The sequence below is a fragment of the Solanum tuberosum genome, unplaced genomic scaffold (genome assembly GCF_000226075.1).
Source record: "Solanum tuberosum cultivar DM 1-3 516 R44 unplaced genomic scaffold, SolTub_3.0 scf00017, whole genome shotgun sequence".
Taxonomy (NCBI): Eukaryota; Viridiplantae; Streptophyta; class Magnoliopsida; order Solanales; family Solanaceae; genus Solanum; species Solanum tuberosum.
Window position 1 is genome coordinate 167,601 of NW_006238943.1, and position 16,681 is coordinate 184,281.

General features: G+C 30.0%; 1 protein-coding gene across 1 annotated transcript; it reads left to right on the forward strand.

Annotated features, from left to right (window-relative positions):
• Positions 1-8,566: 8,566 nt before the first annotated feature.
• On the forward strand, positions 8,567-15,927 carry LOC102601763 (isovaleryl-CoA dehydrogenase, mitochondrial-like). The gene is made up of 15 exons (NM_001420082.1): positions 8,567-8,750; positions 10,441-10,524; positions 10,607-10,664; positions 10,847-10,971; positions 11,059-11,103; positions 12,021-12,069; positions 12,248-12,357; positions 13,445-13,521; positions 13,715-13,765; positions 13,858-13,922; positions 14,650-14,804; positions 14,903-14,943; positions 15,039-15,093; positions 15,222-15,278; positions 15,589-15,927. Exons 1-15 carry the CDS (start codon positions 8,631-8,633, stop codon positions 15,733-15,735), a joined length of 1,239 nt encoding a protein of 412 aa, NP_001407011.1. The 5' UTR covers positions 8,567-8,630; the 3' UTR covers positions 15,736-15,927.
• The last annotated feature ends 754 nt before the right edge of the window (positions 15,928-16,681 follow it).

A 16,681-nucleotide genomic window follows, 5' to 3' on the forward strand; every position in this document is an offset into this window, starting at 1 on the left:
TTTTTATATTTAAAAATTACGTAAAAATACTATAAATCATGATAATTGACAACATAAAATATGTTTTGAAAAAAAATATAAAAAATTCCACTGATTCTTGAAGTGAATCTATCGTAAAATACTATAAATCATGATAATTGACAACATAAAATATGTTTTGAAAAAAAATATAAAAAATTCCACTGATTCTTGAAGTGAATCTATCGTAAAATACTATAAATCATGATAATTGACAACATAAAATATGTTTTGAAAAAAAATATAAAAAATTCCACTGATTCTTGAAGTGAATCTATCGTAAAATACTATAAATCATGATAATTGACAACATAAAATATTTCAAAAATGTTGTATGTGGGTAGTCTTATTATGCTTTAAATAGCGTCAAAGAAAGTACATGTTTGTGATAAAAAAACTTATTCTTTTATTCATGCAAACAATAGCTTCAAAAACTCAGTTATTAGCCCCAAAATATACCATTTATATTATTGAGCCCGTGCATAGCACGGGCAACATTATCTAGTTATATTTATATACAATTAAGTGTGTCAATATATAGAAAATGATAGGTGGCACTATAGAGAATTGTTTCTGCCATTACCCACTTCCACGTGGAAGTGGGGTTGTGATACCACAATATATCTATATCTCATTATTTAGTGTAAACTAAATATACATTTTCCATATACTACAATAATGAAAACTCATAGGCAGTGTCTTGATTAAGGGAACCCACCGTCATTTTGAATAAAACTTATCTCATATAATAATAATTTTTTTCCAACATAACTTCACTTACTATCCCCGCTAAAATATCAATAAATTATAAAATCCTTTAAATAATACATACACCACAATATAATGTAACTACATTATTTTCATAAATATCTAAGATATTTTAAAAGACAATATTAAAAAATATTATTTTAATTAATTCATTCTTTTATATTTTAATTTAAAATTGTGTTGTCGAATCATGCATAATGTTATAATAAAACTCTCAAATTTAAGCTCCTAAGCCTTCAACACAGAGTAATGAATAATCGTAAGCACCTTAGGTGTTACACTCTTGGACTCATGAATCCTAATGAGTGGAATTTCCACTTTGATTGTTTCATCATTAAAAAAAAAAAGGAAAAATTAGCAATTTAGTTAACATACCTAACATAATTAGTCAAAATAACTATACTTTAAAATATTTATTTAAAATGTCAAAATGTCAATACTTAACAAAATATTTGTATTCATAGATTATTATTTATTTTACCCTTTTTACCCCCCAAAACAGTCCATCATTGGACCAAATTCTAAACCAATAACAGATAAAAAGGAAAAAGAAAAAAAAACTACCGATTAATCTTCTTTCCCCATCATTCACGTTTCTTTTCCCCCATCATTCAAGTTTTATATTTTCTCTTTCTTCAAATTTCTTTACAGGTCAAGAAATACAAATTATGAATGGTTCTCCTAATTTGTTCAACAAATCTTTAACTTAACTCAAGAAATATCTCAATTGATAAAGATAATTTCGATTATTTAGTGATATTTATGTTGATTTTGTTTTTAAAATCACCGATTATCTTGTATTTTGGATTTTATATATTACGGGTTTTTAATCAATTTTTTTTATTTTTATGTGATTTTGGTTAGATAATCATCAAATATTTATGTGTTTTAGATTTTTAGTCTTTTCAATATTTTTTTTCAATTTTCTAGTTATTTTGTTTTAATATTTCAGATTTAGTAGAATGTGAGTTTGGTTAGATAATCATCAAATATTTATGTATTTCAGATTTTTAGTCTTTTAAACATTTTTTTTTATTTTCTTGTGATTTTGTTTTAGGGCTCGGGCGGTTTCCCTTTCGGGTTCCAGATCTCCACCGTCGCCGCTCTATGGATGGTTCCGAAAAGACTCTTCTTGAATCCATGGAACTTGATGAATCAATTGTCGGATAGAAGTTCTTAATTGTCCATTCATTCTCAATTCTAAATAACCAAAATACAGTTTATTTATGTATTCATACTAATTGCATATGTAAAACAAAGTTTTTATCTTATTTTGCTTATTTTGTATTTACAATATCACTTTGTATATCAAATAGTTTGTATTTAGATTTGATTTTGTATTCGTCCTAATGATATACCATCAAGTTTTGTATTTATATTTGATTCCGTATTCATTCTCAATTCTAAATAATCAAAATACAGTTTATTTATTTTATATAGGTATTCATCTTAATTGCATCAATAAAACAAATTTTGTATTTTATTTTGCTCATTTGTATTTTCAATATCACTTTGTATACCAGATAATTTGTATTTAGATTTGATTTGTATTCATTTTCAATTCTAAATAACCAAAATACAATTTATTTACGTATTCATTATATACATATTCATACCATTTGCATTAGTAAATAGATTTGTATTTTATTTGGCTCATTTTGTATTTTTAATATCACTCGCAGTTTATATTTCAATTACATTTTAAAACAATGACACACAAAATCATATTTAAAGAAGTCCATCCGAATACATTTCAAATAAAATTATATTTAAAAAAGTTCAAACAAGTAAGGATAAAAAACTAAGGGAAATATTTTTATCTTTTTTGAAATATTTTTTCTCCCATGATTCTCCCTTTTGTTATTAAAAATTTGTATTCTTTCAAATTAAATAAATATAGTCAGCATTATAACAAACCAAAATATTGACATTTTTAATAAATATTGAAAGTGTTGACAAAGAGTCCTATTAGATGCTAAAATATTGTTGTTTTGAAAATTTTTAAGAAACTGTTGTTGAGGGGAGAAGCCCAATTAGAGTCGGCCCAATTAAAGTGTTGAGGGGCCATTTGCACTTTTATTTCCGCTGATTTTTATTTTTTTGTCATTTAAGATAAATAATTTTTTCACGAAGTATAAATGTATATTTTTGTATTATAACATAACACAAGTTATGCACCACACCTCTATAATACTTATGTCTTGTTAGGTATAAGTTCAATTTTAAAAAGTAAAATTAAAAATTAATTTATTTGACAAAATTTAATCAGAACAAGATCAACCAGAACAAATCGTACTATCAAATATATGTTTAGTTAATTGTGTGAATCCAAAAATTGTAGTTGGATCACATTTTCATGTATGAAGCATATGAGCTTACGCATGTATGATTGACTATATGTCCATAGTAAAAATGTAACAATACATGTTCACGATATGTATGATATGTTTTGGGATTAATGCCACGTATATTTATTCTATGACTACGATATATTGAGCCTTAAAAACATGTAAATTATATGAAGCTAAATTATTCCTTATAAAAAACTATTCATTGTATGTTATTTCTTACAAAAATATTCATTTTTGATTTCCTCTATTTTAATATGAAATTCGTCTAAAGTATCACGTGTACCTATAGTTACTTAACCTCTCTTATTAGCCTACCTTATATTAGGGGCACTAGAGAAAACTAGTGTTGGATAACGATTCAGTCTGACCTAAGTATAATTATTAAATAGGCCATATTTAAAATATGATTTTGAGTTATGAGATTGTGCTATATAAGATATTACTTGGAGACATAAATTTTCAAAAAATACCATGAGTTTAAATTTTAACAAATTTTCAATGTAATAAAATTCAACAACCAAAATCATACTTGTCCCCACACTATAGATTTTGATGTGATTTTTTATTGTTTACCTTTTTTCCTTTTTTTTTGACCGGAGCCAACCTATAAATGGTACTCCATATTTTATGAGGTCGTTTGGTTGGTAGGACGAGATAAATAAAAATATCATATAAGTTCAAATATTTTACGAGATTAGTTGTTTCATTTTTTATATGAAATAGTTCATTTCATTATTTTAGTACAAAATTGTGGAATAATATAATCCAACATTTTATTTTAGAATAGTTATTCTTATTTCACCAGTGAAACGATCCTTACCCCCATTTTATTTTAGAATAGTTATTCTTGGGGTTATGTTTTGGATGTATATAAATAGAAGATCTTTTCTTCTCATATATAACATTATGCATTCATAATGTAGTCATTAAAAAGTTCCGCTTAAGAAGATACATTATTATTTTAGTTTTTTATGCTTCCGTATTAATTTTTTTATATGTAGGTGTATAGACCATACAATATACTCTGATATAGTTTGGTATAATCTTTTCTACTCTAATTTATCATCATTTAAGATTTACAAAATTAATAACTTTTGCATCACACTCTGTTATTTCGATTCCAACAAGTTAATTCATTCTTGAACCTAAACATATCATCCTCCTTATAAAATTATAATATGACCAATCTCATTGAACTAATAAAGCTTAATTAGGCCCCTTATTTGAAATGGATTAGGGGATAAAATTATTGATCAGAAATCTTACAAAAATTATTTGATCTAACCTAACTCAGTGTACTCTTGAGCCTTTCACAAAGGGAATTCATGCAGGCAGTTCATGGATAGTATAAACATTAGGCTCCGATTTGCCCTGTCTTTGTCTAATTCCAAAGAGTTTAAAGTAGATTCCACGATTCTGCTAGTTTAGAAAGAAAGGAGAAGGATACCACTAGAGACAAGTGCTAATACTCCTTAGTTTAAGATACTTCAAGAACACTATCCTCAAAAATATTTTACAGATAAAAATATAATAATATAATAAAATCTTACATAATTAAAAGGTTAATGATGAAAGGGAAACGTTCAACTTTTAGGAGTAATGACTAGTTAAGGTTATTCAATAATCACCAGGAATATATTGGAATGCATATAATTAACATATTGGAATAATTCAAAATCCAACGTTAGAAATATTGAAAATAATTATTATATTATTTTGAAGATATTATAATTTATATTATTTTCCAAACACTTTAATTATGAACTCTGACTCGGGAATAAAATATGTATTCGGATAACTTTGAATTAACTTTTATTTTCTGAATTTTTAATTCAATTAAACAATGTTTGACGGCGGCTAATAGATGATTAGAGAGAATGTCTGTTGCACATCATTCTTTAATTATATCTTTTCTTTTCTATTTTTTTTTTATATATATATAGTATTTAGATGTTTAGAGAAAACTTTTTCTTAATTGATATTGAGTTTTCAATATGAAGTCACATTTAGTAAAAAATACTTTACTCTCAAAGTAAATTTATCGATATAAATTTAAATTAATCAAAAATTCAAAATAAATATCAGATAAGACACGAAATGAAATCAAAAATAAAAATAAAAAATCATGTGAACTATCAAAACTAGTAGCTAGGCTTTGCGTGGTAAATTGAAAGACTATCTAACTTTCATATTTATATTGTGGAAAAATAATGTCCACTTCTTAAATAAAACAAAAATGTTATGAAATTATAAAATAAAAAGAAGAAAGTAAGGAGAAGATTTTATTTTTTTAAGAAATTCATAAATCTGATTTACAATGAAGAGAATTGTTCTATTTATAAATAAAAATTGACTTGATCCTAAAGTTAGGGTTCCTAAATTTTTTTTAAAGATGGCCATTCACTATATTTATAATAATAATAAAGAAATTCCAAATATTTAATATTCAAAAAGAAAAGAAAAGAGAGAGAGATAGTGTGCTTGGAGAAAATATTTTGTTAATTTCATAAAAGATATTTTTCTTTATATCAAACACACATGTATTCTTGTATGCTACAGATATCGATTAGACAGTATGAATTTTGATGGGATGATCGATATCCATCAACCTTTAAACAGAGATCTCAGATTTGAGTTCCTAAAAATCAAATCTCATCTTAGCTAACAGCTTGGCACCTGCCACCAAGTACTCAAAATTTGAGAGTACACGTTTAGATAACTCAACTTGGTTTCAATTGATAACTAAACATATTAACTCATCGTCTCGTAGACACTTGACCTTGACGTGAAAGATAAATTTGTGTTGTTTAGATTATCATTTTGTAAGTTAGAGTATTCAACAGTCACAAATAAGATGAGTAAAGATGTCTGAATATATATATATATTTGAAGTTAAAATATTTACTTATCAGCTAGTGTCAAATTTAAATATTTATTTATGTATTATGTCATGCTAATTTTTTTTAAAAAATATTCTTATTAAGAGTTCCCAGGGGCGGAGCCAGCATGTTCTTAGGGGTTCAGATGAACCCCCTTCGACGGAAAATATTACTATATATATATGGTTAAAATTATTTTTTAGATATATATAATAGATGTCGAACCCCCTTCGATTAGTTCGTATGTTTACTTCTTCAAATTTTGAATCCCTTTATTGAAAATCTTGACTCCGTCACTGAGAGTGCCTACCTAACTTCCATGTTTATTTTATGAAAAAATAACAGAAACCTTTCCAAATATATTATGTTCACAAAATAAAAGAACTTGAATCTAATTATTTCACTGTCTGTCTACTTTAGTTATTTTTTTTCTTTTTATTCCCAAAATAACTGTAATAATGCTCTTTTGAAAAAATGACTAAAGTTTGAATTGTGTTACCTTTGAAGAAAATTTAGCTTTTCGTAATATTTGCTTAGCCTAAATTAAAAATCTCAAATTCAATTATGAAAGCAGTAATGAACTCAATAATAATTCATATAAAGTGATTTTACGCATCAAATAGTTATTTAAATTAATAAGGCGTATAGTATTTCGAATATTAGATAGTTATACGTATAAGAAATAATTAAAATATTGCTCAAATTTTAGGTAATTTTACACAAATGTCATAGTGTTAAGAGCTAATTACATGTTGACTCTACTTTTTTTCAAATTAGAAAAATCTCTTAAAATTTAAGAATTTCGGATAGATCACTCAATGTTTCGATACATCGCATTCCGATTTCGGATACATCACTCGACATTCCGATACATTGCGTCCTAATTTTTGATACATCACTCAACACCTCGATACATCGTGTAAGTGATGTATTCGACTGATACATCACGTAAACTGATGTAACCGATATATTGCGTGAAACGACATATCCGAGAATAGAATAGAATAGAGATGTTTATAATTTTTAAAATGACAAAAAAAATTAGAGAACATTCTAAAATAAGTTGTGTATTTAGATAATTTTTCCTAAATTAAATTTCTATCCATATGAGACAATTAAATAAAAATCTTCACAACTTCCAATAAAAAACACTATTCTCCACTTATTTGGATTTGATCTTCACAAGCTGGCGTGTCTATCCAGCTCACATGTTTATCTCAGTAATATAAACTATTTGGTCTTTGTATAATTTCTTATTATTTATTTATACAGAATAAAATATTGTATTAGGAATATGTAACTTTTGCATAATTGATATATGGTTTATTTCTAGTACTAGTGTTAGATTAAAGTTTTTATAAGTTATGCCTAAATTAAGAATATTATTACTGATTTCAGGTGTAACTTCAACCGCAAAAGGGGTGGACTCAGTATTTTAAAATATTTTATAAATTTCAATCTTTAAGTGAATTATAATAAAATTATAAGTTTATATTTATTGCAGAATATTTATTATAATTTTCATGAAATTTTATATAATTTATGTTTTGTACCGAAAATAATAAATTTCGATAAATCTGATATCAATATTCTACATCCTCCTTTGAATCCATATACTATTTTATATATAAAATATAATTATATCGTGTTATGTATTATTCAATAACCCTTCTTTTTATTTTTGGTTCAAATTGAATTTCAAATAGAAAAAATTCAGACATGAGATACATGTATTAACTATAGTCAAATTGTTAATATAGATATCTATAATTGAAATATACTCTTAAATTAGATAATTATACATAATAATTCACATCCACATCATCAAAAAAAAATTACAAATCTTGAATAAGAATCAGGACACCACATAACACTTATACTATTAAAAATTTCTATATTATTTAGTAATCTTTATTTTTATAATCTCGTATTATTAGATGGTTAAATCCAAGATTGTAGATTTCCACCTATTTCAATGTGATCTAGAATATTAAAGTCAGACTAGCTATTATTATTATTATTATTATTATTATTATACGTAAATCATAAAACAATTCATTTTATTGAATTACAATTTATATACTTAAAAATTATAATAAACCACAATAATTAATCGCTTAAGTATTAAAAAAATATTTTATAAACTTATAATCAAAAAATAAATTCTACAATTGAATTGTAATTAAATCAAATGAGTAATTTTTTGTTTTCTTAAATTTATTGTTGATATCCTTTGGATGTACACATGAGAAATCACATAGAAGATATAAATCATATTAGATAGGTTTAATACAACAAATTCAACCTAACAATTGTTGGCACAAGAAATTAATTTCGATTTTTTTCTTTTTGCACCAATTTAGTTCGTCCAGTATTGGTGAAATGTGACAATGTCTATTTTTAGACTTTTGCTTATCCACTTTTATTAAATATAATAAAATAACTGCAGTTGCGTATATGAATTCAATACTCTTTATTCTCCTACACGTAAAGTAGAGCTATAAATTGAGTATTTTTCTCCATTCATTTCATCACTTATTGTTCTCTATTTTTTTCAACATAAAACAACTTAGTATATATTTATTATTATTATTATTAATATTCCATAAAAAAAATGCATAAATTGTTCGTAGCAAGGTCTGTGAAATCTGCTTTGTTCAGAATCAAGAATCATCAGAAGCCACAATTTGCTGCGTTTTCAACTTCGTTACTCTTCGATGATACACAGAAACAGGTTAATTTTTTATTTTTCTGTTATGCGTATGAGTGAACAGAGAGTGTTGTGGGATTTCAATTTTCTGAGTTTAATTTTTAAATTTTAGTGAATTTTTATATATAAATTTATATTTTCGCGTTGAAAGTAAGAACTATTTGTATATTAATATAGCTGCGAATCAAATTCAATCAATTTTGTTTCAATTTCTAGTTTACCCATTGATTGGATATCGTCATCAACATACTGCAATTAGAGTTCTTCGTTATTTTTTTTTTTTTATTATTATTATCATTTTAAATTGGGGGTAGGGGTAGGGGTAGGGGAAACGAGGAGGGCAATTTAACCATTACTTTAAGTGCTAGTAGCCGACCAATTGAGCTACTACATTTTTCGAGTTATTTGTTGTTATTATTATTATTTTCAAAAAAAAATTGGGGTAGGGGAAGGGGAAGGGGAAGGGGAATTGGGGGAGGGGAATTGAATCCTTGTGTGGGAGGTTCAGTATTCAACCACCTGAGCTATTAAGATTTTCCCGGGTTATTTGTTATTTTGTAAAAGGGTTTGTTATAATTTAACTATGTTTTAGCAATTAACCCAGTACACATAGACAGGTCCAAGTTTCAACCCATATGTTGATTTTCTTCTATTATGCATATCTATGAAGTTTACAATTTTTTTGCATGCACATATAGTTGCTACTCAAATGTCAAACAATTTTGGTACAATTTGATTGTTTTAACACTTGTCATCGACCTGCTACAGTCAAAGTTCGTAATTTTTAAAAGGATTTGTCATAATTTGAATATTTTTAGTCTAGCTATTAACCTAGTATAGTTTTCTCTTTTGAGGTTTGGTGAATATTGTTGCCTATTAATGGTTTTTAGTATTGGGTTTGGTAAATCATGTTTCTATGACTTAGTCTGTGGAAGTATTTGCTTTAGGTAATTAATGCTGAATTGGGTAGCCTTCTTACAGATTTTAATGAAGAACCATATACTTTTACTCTTTTCATTTTTTTAAATAATTTAATTTTGACTGAATTTCTTTCTTTGTGATTGATCTTTGTTACTCTTGGTTTGCAACTTTGCATAATCATATGTGATGCTCTAAAATCTGGATTGATTTATGAAATGGTGTTATTGAGTTGTTTACTTTATGAATGCCGAGGGTCTATTGAAAACAACCTCTCTATCTCTACGAGGTAGGGATAAGGTCTGCGTACACTCTAACCTCCCTAGACTCCACTTGTGGGATTACACTGGGTATGATGTAGTAGTGTTTTGAGTTATTGGATGATTCTTGAAAGATGTCTGGAGTTTTATAATTGCTAAATTGCTGTGTTCATTCATTATCTGCAAGCTGAATTAGTGGAACATTTAATGAATCATGCAACGTCACTGTCTTTCATCCTTATCTCACAAAAAGCCTAATTTCTAAAAGCTATGCTTCTGAGCCGTCCCTCTTGCAGTAGGTTTCAAACCTCACCTCCTATTGATTGGGAATTCAATTCACATGGATAGTAGGAGCCACTATTGCTCCCCTGTAAAAAATAGTTGGCTTTAGCACTGATTTGTTTTCCTATTTACTTAAGCTAGTTAGGAGTATGTGTTACTTCAAGGCAATATCTTTAATTGCATGACATGTGAATGCATTCTGTTTGTGAAATGCACTACGACAGTTTTCTGACTCTTCCATTTGCAAATTTCAGTTTAAAGAAAGTGTGGCACAATTTGCTCAAGAGAATATTGCCCCCCATGCTGAAAAAATAGATAGAACGAACTATTTCCCTCAGGTATGTGTATATATGCCCTTGTTGTCTGAAGTGTTCTATCTACAAAAAATGGTATTTTAACTCTGTTCTTCTTGTCTATCAGGATGTTAATTTATGGAAACTAATGGGGAATTTTAATCTCCTTGGTATTACAGTGCCAGGTAAGCTTTTGAATCATAATCTCTTTATTGATTTTGATGTGCTATTATAGGGCCAAGAGAGAGCAGACAAGAAAACTACTAACACTCCTCTCAAGTGCTATACTTAAGCGAAGAACCTAAACATAGATATGGAGTGACAGTCCCAAAAGTTTTGTCTGAGATTGCTTATTTTGTCTGTGTAGAGGAATATGGGGGACTTGGCCTTGGTTATCTATATCACTGCATAGCCATGGAAGAGATTAGTCGAGCATCAGGGTCAGTTGGCCTATCTTATGGTGCCCACACGAACCTATGCATTAATCAGTTGGTAACTGTTTTTTCAACTCAAAGTTATACATACGTGGTCTCTCTGTGCTGAGCGACAAATAATTAACAACTACTAATGATTTTGTAGGTTAGAAATGGAACCCATGAGCAGAAACAAAAGTATCTACCAAAGGTATTCTTCCACGATCACATTTATTTTTAAGTTGTATATCCACATTTCCTGCCAGCTACTGTGTTTTTTCCAGTATAGGTGATCAGACATCTGTGATCTTCAGTAGACCGTCTTCATATTGAATACCAAAAGTCACATCATCTCTACAATTGTTGGAGTCTCATGAAAGCTCCTTTTTTATATTGTATTCCTTATATCACGATTCACCAAAATATATCTCATAAGTGCTTCAAATCCTGGTGGATCCGTTTGGAGCGAGTATTATTTTTGCCCAGGGTAAGCCATAGGTTTATGACTCTACAACTTCACATCGTAATGGCACACACTTAATTAATGAAGAACTGGGTATGTGGGCATACTAACTTATTGAAGCTTCAAATACTCGGTCTGTAATTTCCAAGTCATCAACAGCATCCACAACTTGGTTGAGTTTTCTCTAGAAATTTCTGAACTGGTTTATATTGTAAGGATCAGTTCAAATGATAAATGGTAGAAATTACGTTGCACCAAACGAATAACACCAATTAATTACAGTTATGAACTCTTTAAGACTTTTATATCCAGCATGTTATATGGATTTACAACTTAGAACACTGGAAATATGCTGGGCTTCGAGTTATAGTCAATTTATTCATTTGGTTGGAAATAAATTTACTAGAGTTATATTCCCTTTAAGAAGTTGTACTAAGAGCAAATTAAACTTTCTTTTGCTCAAACATAGCCCAATCTTATTGCAGCTTTCACGTGGTCCTGTTTAAGCTTGTTCAAGGGTTTTATCTTTAATTGTAGGATTGCAAGAAAAGTGGAGCATTATCCTAGTATATCTGTTCTGTTAATGTTAATCCCATTTTTTAATTTAATGAAATGTCTGAATATAATAAATAGTGGCTCACTCTGTTATAATTTGATTGTTGTAGCTAATCAGTGGTGAGCATGTGGGGGCTCTAGCTATGAGTGAACCTAACGGTAACTACTGCTAAATTCAATTCTCATTTTATGTCTCTCATTATCATATTATTTTCAGATGCTAATTCTTCGTTTCCTTTTTCTTTGAGCGGAGAGGTGGTCAGGTGTTACGACTGATCAAAGGGCTTGTGAATTTTGTGTTATAGTGTAACTGAATAGTTTTGTTTTCATGGTTCAGCTGGATCAGATGTTGTTAGCATGAAGTGCAAAGCTGACCGTGTTGAGGGTGGTTATGTTCTGAATGGAAACAAGATGTGGTGCACAAATGGTCCAACTGCTCAGACGCTGGTACTTCTCTTTAATGTTTCTGTCCTTACTTTTTTACTTTACCAAGCTTTCGTCTCACTTAATATTGTTTGATTGCTATTACTTCCTAAGGAGTTATCTTTTGTATTACACAGATTATGGATAAAAATGAAAGTGTTCTTACATTGTTAAAAATATATAGTCTTGAGAATTTGAATTTAATTTGGCATACCCAATCTGTCAGATGAGATCTCATGCTAAGGAACATGTGAAGACAAATATCGGTTGATGGGAAGAAGTGTCATATACTACTACACATAAACTTTATACCATATGAAAATCAATGTTTTAAGGACATTGAAGAGAAAAAACCAGTTTCAGCTTTTTTCCTGCAAAGGTGAAGGGCTGATTTCTGGATGAAGCTGATTTGTGACATGTAGTGAGGGTGGGAAAAAAATATAGTAGTTTTTTTAAGAATTTAAATTAAGTGAGAAAAAATAAATATAGTTAATTTGTCTTCCTGAGAGTAGTAACTTTCTTTGTGCTAAATGAATCATTTGACAAGCAATCCTTTTATTCCAGTTGAATTTGATTCACTACATGGGTTTCAGTAATTGATTTGGATTACAGCCTCGCATAATCACTTATTGTCACTTGGTTGGCACATCTGTAATCGCAGCAGCAGTGGATACTGGATAATCTGTTTACAATGTTTAAAGGCCAATAACTTATTCCAACGGTACTTAAGAACTGAATAGTTGTCACCTAAGTTAATTTGATTAGCTATTGTAAAGTTACTTTCGAAATATACTAATGATTCACCTGCAGAAGTCCATTTACTTTCCGCTTTTAGAAAAAGTTCTCGTCTTTCCCGTCTATTCATCCTTTCCCCACATATACAGGTGTATGGTGTTTGTCTGTGCAATCCTCTTACAGTTCAATTTCCCTGATAGATGAAAATGAGGTCTTTTTTTGGTTCAAACTTGGCTTTAGAAATAGCCATTTGACATTTTCTCCCATCCTTCTGACTTAAGTGCAATCATTGTGTATTTGGCCTTTGTATTTCTGGTCTTATTCTGAATGGGATTACAATTGTAAGGTTCATTTATGAAAATCTATTTCTGGACAGGTTGTTTATGCAAAAACAGATGTCACAGCTGGTTCAAAAGGAATCACAGCATTCATTATTGAGAAGGGAATGACAGGGTATGCACCCTGTACTGATACTACTTGAAAGAAATGAAAAATGAAAAGAAAAGACTTACTGTTTCTTGTTTGATTTTTTCGTAGCTGCATGATTGCACCACACAAATAGTAAAGTATGATGTATTATAACAAAAACACTAGAATCTCCAGTGAGCTTGGGAAATGCTTATTCTTCTTATTGCTGAATATGCAGATTCTCTACTGCCCAGAAATTAGACAAACTTGGGATGCGAGGAAGTGACACGTATGTACATCTTGCCCAAGTACTGCTCTGTTTGGATTCACATTTTTGTTACTATGTTGAAGGTGGCCTAATAAATTTACTCTTAACTGTAGATGTGAGCTTGTGTTTGAGAACTGTTTCGTTCCTGAAGAAAATGTTCTGGGGCAAGTAGGAAGAGGTATGAGTTCTGAGTTAACTTCTATGTTGGCCCAAATATCTTGCCTTATTCCGTTAGGTAAGCTTAAGTCTCTCAGAATTTCCCTCGGTAATGGGGTGCGGCAATGTTAGGTAAGCTTAGGTCTCCCAAATATCTTGCCTCATTCTGACTCAGTGTTACAACAGACCAGTATAAGGATAACCAGCATTAGTGAGTTTTAATCCAAACTAGCTGGTAATGTGTGGATTTTTTTTTTTGCATCTCCTTGTTTTATTTCAATTTGTAGGAGTTCTTTCTATTTTGGAACTTTTCAAAATGTTTAAAACCATTTTATTTTTATCAAAAAATATTCATTTTCTTATAATTCAATTCAATCAAATTATCCAAATTTTAAACTCTGACGTGATATTTTGTCTTATCAAACCAACTTTTCTTCTATTACTTCACCAATTTCCTCCATTATTAATATAATGCACAAGTCAAAATGAATATTTTAAACTCTTTGCCCAGTCAAATACCATCACATAGCAATTAAAAGGAGAGTGTTTGTTTCTATGTTAAGTCTGCACAGATTGTAGCCTTTTGCAATGACTTTCTTTGAAGTTATTTTTGGTTCCTAGCCCCTTCTGTAATATCTTCAATAATCATGATCTCACACTTGAGGTATATGAGGAGTGAAGTTCTGGTAGAAGCTAAGTGGACATCATTGGTACTATCTCTCTCAGAAAAAGTTTTTCTACTGCTTCAGGAGTTTATGTCCTGATGTCGGGGCTCGATCTGGAAAGACTTGTTTTGGCATCTGGTCCTGTTGGAATTATGCAAGCTTGTCTCGATGTTGTTCTCCCCTATGTTAAACAACGCGAACAATTTGGGCGACCGATTGGAGAATTCCAATTTGTACAGGTTGTTAACTGCCTTCTGGACATTTATACTTTCTATGTTCCTGTTATTTGTTGGTCTAAATTCTTAATATATGTTGCCTTGTTGAACTGAAAATATAGGGAAAAGTGGCTGACATGTACACATCTATGCAATCTTCAAGGTTTGGTGTTCTTTATTGACACACTTTGTCCATGTTTTTTTTTTTTGGCTAAATCTGATCAATAATATCATGTGCTTGTTCTCTTTCATGAACAGATCTTATCTCTATTCTGTTGCAAGGGAATGTGACAGCGGGACGATTAATACCAAGGTCCTTGCACTAGAAATTTGTGTTTGTTTTCTTCTTTTTTTAGTTTCTCAACTTTATCGAAGCTAAAACATAACCAACGAACATCTTTTCCCTTTGAACTTAACATGCTTTCAATTATGTTTGTTTAGGATTGTGCTGGTGTTATACTCTCTGCTGCTGAAAGAGCAACCCAAGTTGCTCTTCAGGTGAGAAACTTTATTCCTCTCTGTTCCTCTGTGATAATTAAATCTTCTACCCATAGGCTGTCAACTCATCTGTCACCCTTAGTTTGGTACTTCTGTTATCTCTTACTGGTTCAATAATATACTGAAAAGCACCGTCGTTTCTGGAAAAGAATCGAGAATCTCTGTCTTGGCCTATTCCGGTAATGCCAGTATGTTTTAATGGATTTAAAGGCACATAAATCTCTCGGTCCTGCCTCCATCATTCACCGAGTTTCAAAAAGTGTCTTGTCCCAGAAAGATGATATGCTTATGAGATTGTTGTGTGTTGCAGGCTATTCAGTGCCTCGGAGGCAATGGCTACGTGAATGAGTACCCGACTGGACGTTTTCTCCGAGATGCCAAACTATATGAGATTGGTGCAGGCACAAGTGAGATCAGAAGAATGATAATAGGCCGTGAACTCTTTAAAGAACAATGACATTGACATAGATAGTTTATCCAGCTCGTTGGGAAAATAGCAAAAATTGATACACACCCCATCTTTTCTTTTCATTTGGAATTAAAGAAAGAAAAAAAGTTAATTCCCTTTATTTTTGTGAATGAATAATGTATTAATTCAAGGTATTCCTATCAAATGAAAAGGATATGTAGTGAGTGTTGTTAAAAACAAGCTTGCAGTCTGAGAAATGTGGATAGCATGAAGCATCTTGTTCTTGTGTTCATGTAGGGTCTGAGAAAAGGCCACCACACTTGCGAGTGTGATGTAGGCAATCTACATTGATGTAAGCATCGTGATTGATTTTATAGAAAAGCATTTTTTTGGGGGACAATAAAGAATTTTGTTTTCCTTTATCCTTTTTTAAGTGAGATTTATATAGCTTTAGCTTAGCCTATGAAAATTGGTTTTAGTGCTTTTATATCATTGGTGATCCACAGTCACTTCATTAAAATATTGAAATAGTAAGCCCACATATAAATAGGATAGTATTATAGTACTTATGACCTATTGCCACTACCAATGCAATCTAGGTAGTAGGCATTAGATGGCACTAACAACCAACTCCCCTTACCCACAAAATATAATTAGAAAAACACTCTTTTCACAAAGTAGTGTTGTCCAACAGAGAATAGACCAGATTTTCAATCCATAAATACTCCTACTAAATAAAATATTTGACAAAATGGAATAATATAACCTTCTAAGATTAAGTAGGTAATATATTATTTACCCAACACAAGTACACAATTTGGTTTTGGGAGGGCTCACATTTTCATATCCTTGTCTCAATTACATCGATCCTAAACTATGTCCATCCATGTACTCTTGCGCTTACCCTTTAAGTCAAGCACAGCCTCCCAAACACTAGGTTCAAACAGCACACACCACTTCTTCTTTTGTGTGTGTGTGTGGGGGGGGGGGGGGG